Here is a 12480-nt window from a genome sequence, read left to right as displayed (position 1 = left end):
ACTGGCCCTGAGTACCTTGTTTGGAGCTATCAACAACCCTCGGCTTGAGGCCTCCTCTGCTGGGGTTGGGTGAAGTTGGACAGGACCAAGATGCACACCAAAGTCTGCTTTTCCAAAGCCAGGGTCCAGAAGCAGATCAGGCAAAGACTGAAAGCACTCTGAGGTCTGCCTCTGCCTTCAGGCTGATTATTCTGATTCTCTTAGTGAGCTTCAGGCTGTAGAAACTCCACAGGGTAGGGTGAGAGATTTTCCAGCAGGATAGGGCAATTGCTTCCCCCCTCAGGCAAAAGCAGCAAATTGTCTCCCTATGAAAGATGTCCTCTGCAGTATGGGGGAATTACTAGGCACAAGGATCCAGAGGGATGCTTTCTGATCTCAATCTCCAGATCCCACAATCCTAGATTCTCCTCACACAGCTCTAGTCCACTCTGCCCTCCCTCTGCCAGAGCCCAAGGTGAGTAGCTGCACATGAAACTTTGTGCTATGGCTCTTTAAGAAGGTGCCTGCATTTCCAGCCATATTTCCCTGGCAGACAAGAACCCTGCTGCTTTTCACAGCCAGTTGTTATGTGGGCACCTTTCTTAGTTTCGGTGCTCTTGGATGGGGAGTCCAGCCTGGGGTTTAGGCCCCAGAGTCCTCAGTGGGAACCCCCTACAGCTGAGATATCCCTCCAGACCTTCAGCTGCTGCCTGTGGGAGCCCAGCCACCCTCTCACCCTTCTGCACTTCTTACCAGATTCTGTGTGGTCTCCACTTTTCCTCCTTGGTTATGAGGTTGCTCTCCAGCTTGTCTTCAGTTGCAGTGGATTATTCAGGATGTTTTTTCTATATTTTAGTTGTAATTCCAGTTTGGTCCAGGGAGAGTGTCAGTGTAGCTTCCACTCAGTCCACCACCATCTTTAATCCTCATAGTATTCTCTTTTAAATTTTTTCTATTTGTATTCTTAAATATGCTTGAGCTTATTGTATCAGCTTACTTTCCATGTCTGTCTCTTTTATCCCATTTTGTAGTGAATTTCATGATTCTTATACTGCCAGAGGATTTAATATTTGCATACTATTTTGTTACTCTTATTTCAAATTTTCATCTTAGTTTGCCAGTTAAGTATATTCAATTCTCATCACCAGGCTTTTTGCCAGTTTCTTTCCCAACCAACCATTTCTTGGTTGTCTGAAATTAGTCCTTTAGTAGAGTCCTTAGAAAGGGCTCCTGAAAATAGTACTCCTTGAATTTTTTCTTGTTTATCACTATTTGCTTGTAGACTTTACATCTTAAGGGGGCATGTCTGGCTTTTAAATCCTTGGCTCTTTTCTTTCCTTGAGTGTCTTGTGTTGTTTCATTGTTTTTGGTTTTGTATGTTGATGTCAAGAAGCTGGATGCAAATTCGATTTTTGCTATTTGTGACTTCTTTTTGTTAGGATAACCAAAGATTTGTTTTTAAATATAAAGTTCTACCAACACCTGTCTTAGAGTTGACCCCTGGAGTCAAAGTTAACAAGTACACAATGTGTGTTTTCAATATGTAGATTTCAGAAAAGTTTTGTTGAATTCAGTGGAAATTTTTTTCTGTTTCATAGTTTTGATTTTCTTCATTGGGAATATTCACTACATATATGGGGGTCCCCAAAAATGTACACACACTTTAACAGATGATAAGTCACTTAATTTTGAAAATGAACTGTATGTTAATAAACACCAACTTTTTTTTTTTTTTTTAAACATATCTTTATTGATTTCAGAGAGAGGAAAGGAGGGGGAGAGAGAGATAGAAACATCAATGACGAGAGAGTCATTGATCAGCTGCAGCCCGCAACCTGGGCATATGCCCTGACCAGGAATCGAACCCCGATCTCCTGGATCTTAGGGGGATGCTCAACCGCTGAGCCACGCCCGGCCGGGCAACACTGACTTTATAATCATTCAAAGTGTGTATACATTTTTTGGGACACTCAGTATGTATATCTATCTATCATCTATCTCTATCTATCTATCTATCTATCTATCTATCTATCTATCTATCTATCTATCTATCTATCATCTATCTATCTATCATCTATCTATCATCTATCATCTATCTATCTATCTATCTATCTATCTATCTATCTATCTATCTATCTATCATCTATCTATCATCTATCTATCATCTCTATCTATCATCTATCTATCTATCTATCTATCTATCATCATCTATCTATCTGTCTAATCTATCTACCTACCTACCTATCTATCTATCTACCTATCATCTATCTATCTATCATCTATCTTATTTATCTATAATCTATTTATCTATATCTCATGTCCTTTGACTTCTGTATATCAACTATTTTTCCAGTTTCTTAACCTCTTAATTTCTTTTTAATTTTTGTTGCATTCTTCACTGTGTTTTTTGAGATATTTATTATCCCCTTGTAGATGTTATAATTCAAATTTCTTTTTAGATTTTTTTTTTTTTGTAGTTCCATCTCATTTCAATGTCATACTTTTCTAAGATCCTTTATTCCTGAATTATTTTTTTCTTAAATGCAATTGCTTCTATAATAAATTTTTTCTAGTTCATTTTGAAATCCTATGTTATAATTTTTAATCTAGACTGTAGCAGTATTTTTTTTCTGGTGAGCTTTTATCTTTCCAAAAATTAAGTTATTTTTCATCCCTGTTTTTACCATGAAGGCAGGTAAATTACTTTTGTTACTCATATTTGAATGTAATAAATTATTTTCCTGTTCTAATAGCAGAGATTCTTGTGGGGAATAGGGGGGTGGGCCATGATAACTTTCCAAGTTGGGCTCCCTCCTATGCTGTAGTAAAGGAATTTAGTTTGTCCTCTCTAGCCTACCCGGGTTTGGAAGACTACCACAAGCTCTGTGGTTCTCTGAGCTTTTCACAACCCTTGCCATCTAAAATGATGTGCTCATTTTAAAACTTGGTTTTTATTGCTTACATTTTTTGAGAGCTATCACCTCTATGCTCTCCTTCACCACCCACTACTGTCACCATACTCTTTAATAAAACAAACTTTGAGGCTTCTTTAGGTGTAAAGAAGCTATGGTTCTTGTTTATACTTTGCTGGAAAAATTCAGCAGATATTTCCTGTTTCCACTTTGCTCTTCATTCTTTCAATCTCCACATATTTATGATGTACTTGCCATGTGCTAGGCATTGAGGATACAGAGTAGAACAAGGTAAGAAGGAATTCTTTTATGATGTAGCTTACATTTTATTGGAGGAAGAAATAGAAAATAAATAAGAAAATACTTGTAGCAATACATGCTTAATACAATCTCTTGTAGGCATTATTATATCAGTATTAGCATATCTGTGGGACTATATAAGATTACCCAGGTAGACAGTATAGATGGAGAGAGAAGTTTAAGAAATAAGCCTTAGGTAGCATCAATGTTTAGAAGTGAAGCAGAGAGAAGCCAGAAAGTAGACTGAGAAGGGAGCATCCAGCGGGATGGCAAGAAAAGCAGGAGAGCAGCACATCACTCTCTCTCTTGAATCAGTGCTTTAAGAAGGGAAAAGTGTCCTGTGTCAAATGCTGCTGAGATGTCAAGGAAGAGGAGAATGGAAGAGGTCATTGATGACTTTGGCAAGAACATTGTTGGAACAGCAGTGGAGCAGAGGCTTGAGTGGAAAGCATTGTGGAGAAAATGGGAGGTGAAGAATTAGGGACAGTTCCACTGGGTCAAGACACTCTTCCATGAAGAGAAGCAGTGAAATGGGGGCAATAGCTAGAGTGGCTTAAGTGTTTTTTCTTGTTTCTATTTTTCAGATGAGGGCTAATTGATTCATGCTCCTATGCTAATGAGAAGGATCTAGTAGAAAGGGAGAAATTGGTGATGCAGGAGAGAGTGGCAGGGAGAGTTAGGATCAAAATCTTTGAGAATTTGATGGGATTAGAGTTTGGAAATTGCAGGGTGGCCTTTGCTTGGAGCAGGATGCACTATGCATTATGTCATGAGGGAAGGCAGAGGGTCAGGGCACAGCTGAATACAGTTTGGTAGATATTAATAGTAGGCATTCCTATTCATTATATTTTCTCCATGGGATATGAGTATCAGTTATCAGTTGAGGGTGGACCATTAAAAAGAAGAACAGGAAGGCTAGGAATTTTGAGGAGAAAAGAGAAAATGTGAAAAGCTGTGTTAGAAAGTGGCAGGATGAACATACTAGGGATTGTAGCAGAAAACATTAAGTTCTCTTTTTGTGTCTTTCAGTGCACAATTCTTTATTTTTTTTCTTTAAATTTTTTTTCAATTACAGTTGACAATCAATATTTTATATTAGTTTTAGGGGTACCTCATAGTGGTTAAACATTTATATAATTTGCAAAGCAATCCTCCCACCTGGCTCTGTACATAGTTTTCAGACAACATTAAGTTCTGATTTGAGGTTTGTGGTTATGGATTTAAAATGAGATCTTGACTCCGTACTGCTTTGTGTACAATTTTTTCTATACAGATTCAATGTTCTTTTGTATTTCTCCACAGTTGACTCTCTGTGTTGATTCTTTATCTCTTCACTCCAATTAGGTTGTAAGCTCTTAAGGGCGTGGAAGCATATTCCTTCCTCATTTCCCTAGATTTCTTTACTCAGAAAGCCTGTCTATACCCATGGTTTAGACTGCATATCAGCCTTCGCCTTTCTTCTGAGCTCCTGACCCATATTTCTCTCCAGTTGCTAAACTGTATATTTTACAAGTGCAGTAGGGCCAAAACGGAATTTCTATACCCTCTACCACCAGTCCAGGGCTCTTCATATGAGCCCTCTCTCAATTCAAGATGTCATCTTCCATAAAGTGACCCGAGTAAAAAAATCAGAGTCAACCATGACTTTCTCTTCCTCTCCTCCTTCATCTAATCCCATCAGTTTTATTTCTCATTTTTTCTCATATGTCTCCCTTTCATTCTGTGTCTTCTGCCATTGCCTTAGTTTAGGTTTATTCTCTCCCAAGTTATATCATGACCCTGAACAGCTTCCTGATCCCTGTGATGAGCCTGGTTGACCTCAGTGGTGAAGCTAGATGCCAGAACACTGAATTATTGAAGGTATAATTCTGTAAGGCACGAATGATTCTGTCATAGCTCAGACCTCAGTGGACAGCTGGGAGGCTAATGTTTCCCTAGGCTGACAAGCCAGGGCCAATTGCCTTAAACTCCATCAAACTCAGATCACTGTCTGGCTGGGTCCTAGCTATGTTTCTCTGCATCATAGAGTTAGTTAATGAGATGAAAACAAATACAATGCCCAGGGCAATTTTATGTTTCCATAAATGTTTAAGATCCACATGAGAAGAGACCTTCACATTTTAAATGTATTTGTCTTTTTAATAACTGTGAGCATCATGTATGAAACTATTCGGTTAGATCTGAAGTGTAGTTTGATTATTTTATTATTATTATTTTTTTAGTATGGCTCTATTTCTTCAAGTTGGGGACACATTTGCTGGGCAAATATTTGATCTAAAATGTATCTTGTCCCCTGTCCTGATGTATTGGATGCTTGGATTCACAGTGCACACTCCTTCCAGAGACAAGCAGACTCAGAGTAGTCATTCAGCTATATTAGTATGCTCTAGGCCTCTTTATGGAGAAAGTTCTTGTATTTTCTGCTCCCCCTCACCTTTGTTTCTGACTATACTGGAAAGAAGAGTTATGGTCAGGAGAAATGGTCCTTTAACAGAACAAATAATCTCTAGAGGGTTAAAACATGTATGTGTTTTGACTTCTTTTATCGTTAATTAGAGACTTATTGATTTTAAACCACATTTGGATGAGCTATGTGTATGCATCATGAACTACAGGTGACTTTTAAAAATACTTGGATCTGCTTTCTAATTAATTACAGATATGAGGGCATTAGACTAATTGTTAAAAAACCAAGGTCATCCATTGTGGTTGGTGTTTTTGGCCTTTAATTGCTTCATAATTAATACTCCTGTACTTCAAACAACCTCATTAAATGTATAGGCTTTCATTTATTAAGTAATGTATTTTGAAAGTTTTAATAGAAAGGTAAATTGTTCAAAACACTATTGTGTTTTACTAAGTTCTATTATTTTTAGCTGAGGTAAGCATTTCCTTCTACCTGACTGAAGTCCTGCTTTTGTGATATATAATTGTGTCACCTTTATTGATCATTTATCAGTGAATTAAAATGAAGCCTAAATTGCTTTTTGAAGGAAGTCTTGTCCTTGCTCAGAGTTATTCCCTTGCCTCATTCCTGGTGATTGTGAGTTTAGCCTTCTGTTCAGGAACAAATTCTCTAAGTTCTTCACAGAAGGATGTCAATTCTGATGCCATCTTAACAGATCCGTCAACCACACTTAACCACAGCATAGAAGAACTGCCATCCTGGGACGAGATGGGTTACAAAATCTTGATCTAATTTCCTCTCAAGAGTCATCGGCAGCCAGCTTTATGGAGTATTGCCTTGGGCTATGATGTATCTTCATTTGTAGACACTAGGAAAAATAATATATCAATAATAATTGAGTCCTTACTAGATTCTACATATCATTCTCAGTAGTTTACTATTAGCTCACTTAATCCTCATAGCAGCACTGGATGTAGGTTCTATTTGTTACCTCCATTTTACAGATGAGAAAAGTTAAGGAAAAGAGAGCTTTAGTTACTCACCCCAAAACACAGAGGTAATAAGTGGTGGAGTAAGGATTTGAACCTGGAAATCTGGCTCAGTAGCCTGGGCTCCTGGCTACCATGCTATCAGAATTTCACTTCACCAATGATAGAAGTGAACTGAGGAAAAAAGTCCCTGAGAAACAGAGAAAAATAGTTCAGTGAAGGACACTGGCAGCAAATGATCAGAGAGGTAGGAGAAAAACCAGGGGGGCGCCCTGTTTCAAGGACAGAGAGAGCTTTAAGAAGGAAGGAGAGGTCAAGAGTGTTCATGCCCAGCAATGTCATGGAGGAAGATAACTAGAAAATGTCCCTTGGGCTTGAGTACATCTTCAATCTTAACAAGAGCAGAACTCACAGAATACAGAGAGGTATGTGGAAGCCAGATTGCGGTGTACTGGGAAAAAATTAGTGGTAAGGAACTGGAGAGAGCACACTCTGTTGTAGAAAATGACTTTTCCTTTAGGGAAGTTTTAAAGTAGGAGTCAAATTTTCATCCATCATGGTGTTAGAGGAGCGATTCCTGCCTTCAGTAGTAGGGTGTCTAATCAGCATCTCAAGCCATTTGTGGTGAAGGACCAGTTTTTTTGTTGTGGTTGTTTATTTTAATTCTAATTTGTTATTGATCAAGACTCCGATACTGGTATATAGACCACATTTTGAAGGGTCCTTCCAGTTTGATGATGAGTTGTGAATAATCTAGAACCTTTGATCTTCTTGGCAAGCTGGTTTTTACCTTCTCTCATTCTTCCTTATAGCTTTTCATAGTGTCACTGAGTTTTTATCCCTTTTGGTATGGTTTAGAACCTTATTTTCAAAACTTATCTCTTTAGCTCTTAGATATTTTGCTTTTATACAAAAAGTGTTAATTTTCTAACTTACAGTTTATTTTCTTACTAGGACCTTATTTTCTAATTTATATTTTACCTTTTTCTAGTGCTGTGCGGGGATGTGGGATTTGTGGGGTGGGGTAGGGTAGTGAAGCATTTCACTTTAACAGAGAGGAGTATTTACTTTATTTTTTAAAAATTTATTAAATTTATCGGAGTGACAGTGGTTAATAAGATTATATAGGTTTCAAGTGTATAATTCTATGATACATTGTCTGTATATTGCACTGCGTGGTCGAGTCTCCTATTTTTTGTCATTGACATTGTCTAGAATTTCCTGCTTGTGGTGATAACAAAATGCAAAGCAACTGTTGGTCAGCTTCACTACTGTTTTCTGCTTTCTCTACAGACAGTGCGCCTCCTTATTGTCTGTACTCTAATGAAAGGCTTCCACTATCCCTGGGAAATGCCATTGGCCTTAATTTTATATTAAAAGTGTTTCAAATTGCTGTATAGCTGCAAATTAAAATATATTCAAATTATCATTATCTTCACATTTTATAGGCCAGTGACTACTTTTCAAAGGCTTTAAAGTTTGATCCAGAGAATGAATGTGCTGCCATGAATCGAGCTATTGCAAATACGATACTAAAGAAGTTCGAAGAAGCAGAAGAAGATTTTGCAAATGTGGTTAAGAGCTGTCCCTTTTGGGCTGCAGTATATTTGAACAGAGCACAGTTCTACTGTTGTTTAAAGCAATATGAACTAGCTGAGGAAGACCTAAGTAAAGGTATTTATTTTTTTGTAATGTTTTGGGTAAAATTACAGTGGTTGATGTGTTTGTTTTTAAATAATAAAAGAATAATCCCATCAGGTCTATTTGTCTAGAAAAGCTTACATTAGAATGAATGTTTTTTATATCACATCTTTAATGTAATCAGTATGGGTTCCTTTATGCAATAACTTACAGCATTGGTCAGCTAAGATACAGAAAATTTATTAGGAAAACTATACACAAGCATTGCTAGCCTTTCAAAGAAAGACATTGTACTATGTTTCCTCAATTTAATTTTCTTAGAAATATTTAATATTTTCAATTTAGCTAAATAGGTGCATATGAAGAAAAATGTTTTCAAACAAGTAATACTAAAGCTGTTATATTATAAAATTTTTATTTTAAAAAAATGAGACCTTTTGAGTGTTAGCATAAAACATCTTTTGAAATTTTTTTTCTTTTACAGCTCTGTCTTTGAAGCCTAATGATGCTCTGGTATATAATCTTAGAGCAGAAGTTCGTGGTAAAATAGGTGCGATTGAGGGAGCTATGGCTGACTATAACCAAGCACTGGATCTTCAAGAATATGCCCAGTGATATGATTACATAGACTGGTTTCTGTAGCAGTTTACACAGCAGTTAAGCCAGAAATCGAAATGTATTCATTGTTTAAAACAAAGGTTGCTCCATCTTCATTATTGTATTCATTATATTTCTTCTGCTCCATAACCCTTTCGTGCATTTTAATAACATATTTATGCTATATATTAATTTTAAACTTTTAGATCATTTTATGCATATTTGGAACAATTCAATAACTGAACTTCTTCATAGGGTGCAGAATTTAAATGGGAATGCTTCTTAAGAAATAGTAACACTTTAAATATTTTCTTTAAGGTAAAATAATTCCTTTTGAAATAATACTGCATGATTTTAGAAAAAGTGTCACCTACCTTTTTATCAATATCTGCTCATAACATATTCAGTGGTATCCAGGTTAAAATAATAAATATAGAGCTGGTGACTATAAAGAAATCGAAGCCATGCACAGTTCCTCTCTCCTTTAAACCATGTCGGTTCAGGCTTGCATATTCCTGCTACTCCTGTTGTTCCAACGGCTAAACACTCTCCTTTGTGTATGTCCCCTCCCTTCCAGTACGGCACCTATAGAGTCCTTGTGAGTGTTCCCTCTGCTTTAATGTAAATTCATAAACATATATAAAACTATGTATACATTAGTAATTTGTTTCAGAGTTGACAAGTGAAAACAAATTGAAACAGCTAAACATTCTTTATAGAATCTCTCCTGAGTGAACCAGAGAGCCCCTTTCCTTAAGCTCACCGACAGTAACAAGGCCTCCTCACTGAGCTCATTCAGACCTGCTTCACTCAGCTGCTTTTCCTTCTTCCAGTACCTCTCCAGCTCCTCCAACACCCTTTTTCAACTAGATCAGGCATTGGGGGAAAAAGTACCTCTATCCACTCAGCTTTCTTTGATTTTTAGCTTGATGTGCCAGACTTTCACAGTGGGTAGGGGATTTTCATTTGTAAGACACCGTGGTGATGCTTCACACTCTTCGGAAAATTTTCTTGGCATGATATGTGGGTCCACGTGAGGATACGGTCATCGCTAGGGAGTTTCTGCAGGTTGGTGAATCAGGAACACATTCAATCAGCCGCTCAGGTCCTCCTGTCCTCACTTTCCTCCAGTCTCTTTCGTCCCAGTGCCAGCCACAGAGGAGATTCAGACCAACCTGAGGCACCACACACAGCGCCCCCCACACAAAGCCACACCTCCGTCGCCCACTGCCCTGGCCTCGAAGCTCTGCAGTTCTCAGTGCCCACCCACGTGCACTGTGGATGTGCAGCAGGCCTGAGTCCCTGTCAGGTGAACCTTTGATGATGGGAGAAAGGAGCTAGATGGATTCTTCTCCTTACATCTGTTGGTGGAGCGGCCTGAGACGCGCAGGTTATGCAGCCTCCTGGAGGATAGTCCTGGGAGTTGAAGCAATCAGTTGGCGCTCCTGGCAGCCAGCTTCAAAACTTACCTCATATTAGTGCTGCTTTCTTTCCTGCCTGGCTCCCTTTTGTCACTGCTCCTGCTTGCCTGGATTTGCACTTCTCGATAGAGTCGTAGCACAGGAGCACTGGCCTCTGGCTCTGCTCCCTGGGGCAACCCTAACCCCCTTCGTTGTCCACGGTGTAACCTCCTCCATGCACACCCTTTGTTAGCCTCCCCCTCCCCGGCCCCACTCCCTGCTCCCTCACACCAAGGAAGGGCCCCGAAACTGGATCCCGAGCAGCATAGAGGCCCATGGGCAGCGGTGTCCAACGGTAAGGTCCTCTGTGCAGACTGGTGTCAGGACAGATACAGAAGTGGAAAAGTAAAAGAGCGTTTGGAGAGTGGCTGGAGCAGAGCGTTTGTGAGGAAACGGGGCAGCATGGCCATGCAGCCGGAGTCAGCACAGGATCAAGGATCAAAGCCCAAGGAGCTGCTTAACTGGGAGAGAGAGAAGGGGAGGCCGGGGCGGGGACAGCCGAGCCTTTATTGCAATTTCTCCCTCCATCCTCACAGTAATGCACGGGGTCTGTTTAGCATCACCAAATAAAAACTGGACGGAGGAAGATTGCCCAGTACTCTCCAGAAAGAGCTGTGCCCTGTCCTGTATGTGCTCCATTCCGACTCGGACTGAGCCCGTCTGCTGTGAGGAGAAGGTCCCGGGCAGGTTGCAGGCAGGTGGGGGGGGGGCGGGGGGGGGGTGTGCAGCAGGGGGGGGACGCCCAGATGGACGGGGGAGCTGAAGCAGGCTCTGAGGACCCCAAGGGAGGAGGAAAGAGATGCCTGGATTTCGTCTTCTAATTAGCTTTGCAAGTGTTGACCCCTTCAGCAGATGAACTGAGCCTTGGTACTTCCCACCACGGCAGGACCTAGTGACCGGGTTTAGTTTATGTACCGTGTATGTGTAAGTGCACATGCAACTTTACTAACGATGATCTCTGGGAGGTAAGCTTGAGGGGAGAACAGGAAAAGATCTTTATTCCTGCATCAAGATGGAAGGAGTGGTAGAATTATAAATGGTTCTTACGTTCACTTTTATGCATTTCTGTAATTTACAAGGGTTTTTGTTAATTATATTTTTTGTAGTTGTCTTAATTGTATTTTTTTCTTTACTAGTATATAAGCTCTGTGAAAAGCTTGTTCTTTTTGTTTAGTATTGTTTCTTTTTGTTTATAGGTATTTAAAAATACCTCTAGCACCTGGAAAGTAACAGATGCTCAAGCTACATGTCTTTGTTAAATATGAAACGAATTATAGATGCAATTACTCAATATTATAGTGTAGCCATTGTGGTGAGTTGTCTGCTTCTCATGTGTTCCTTCGTACTTCCTGCGTGCCTTCTATAACATGAACAATGAAAAGCTAAGAGTTGTGTCTCCCAAATGTCCTCTCACCTAGAATTCCCATGTGATTTGCTTTCTGCCAATTTGATACAATCCTGAGACTCACTTGAGGCAGCATCATGAAAGGCCATTTCTGCTGCTATTATAACAGTAGGCTCTGGGTGGCTCTAGATTGTAGCTGTCAGATTTAGCAAAACACAAACAAACACAGGAGAGCCGGTCAGATTTGCATTCCAGATAAAGGAGGAGTCATTCAGGGCCCCAGTTAAACACAGGACTCTCAGTTAAATTTGAATTTCAGATCAACAACAATTTTTTTAGTATAGTATTCCACATTGCATAGGATACACTTATATTAAAAATTACTTGTTGTTGACATGAAATTCAAATTTACGTAGGCATCCTTTTATGTAGCAGCCCTGCGCTAGAGCACAGCGAGATGGCCCTGGCGCCCTGCCCTAATGGACTGTACATCTTCCTAGAACCAATGGCTGCGGAGCCCCTTTCCTGGTTTCCTGTTTTCTTTATGGACAGCAGCTGCTCCCCAAGTTTGGCTTGTTTCGTATTATTGTTCTGATGGACCAGCCCAGAACCTGTTTGCTTCTCCAGACGATACGTGTAAAATCTTTGCATTTATTCTTTGTATAAAATCTCTTTCTGCTTAAAATAATAAGAATGGCTCCTGTTGTCTACAGTTAAATCTGACTGATACTATTTTGAAGATTTAAAAAACTCTAATTTAGGGATTTTCTTTTTTCATGAATAGAGTTGAGAGTAACAGTGTCTTTTCTGTAATGAGGTATTTGTACAGTTTTGTCTTATAATCTTGAAA

General features: G+C 39.4%; 1 protein-coding gene across 1 annotated transcript in view; it reads left to right on the top strand.

Moving 5' to 3' along the window:
- TTC6 (tetratricopeptide repeat domain 6) overlaps positions 1–9274 on the top strand; it is a gene marked incomplete at its 5' end in the record, with an annotated part of 188853 nt that extends 179579 nt beyond the window's left edge. The window contains 2 exons of the mRNA XM_081118398.1: positions 8036–8261; positions 8713–9274. Coding sequence (XP_080974524.1) covers positions 8036–8261; positions 8713–8843 — 357 coding nt within the window. The 3' untranslated portion in view covers positions 8844–9274. The remainder of the gene's footprint in view (positions 1–8035; positions 8262–8712) is intronic.
- Positions 9275–12480: the final 3206 nt, after the last annotated feature.

The sequence above is a fragment of the Miniopterus schreibersii genome (genome assembly GCF_964146895.1).
Source record: "Miniopterus schreibersii genome assembly, chromosome: 1".
Lineage (NCBI taxonomy): Eukaryota > Metazoa > Chordata > Mammalia > Chiroptera > Miniopteridae > Miniopterus > Miniopterus schreibersii.
The sequence above is the reverse complement of the archived record's forward strand: the minus strand, read 5'-3'. Positions and strand labels throughout refer to the sequence as shown.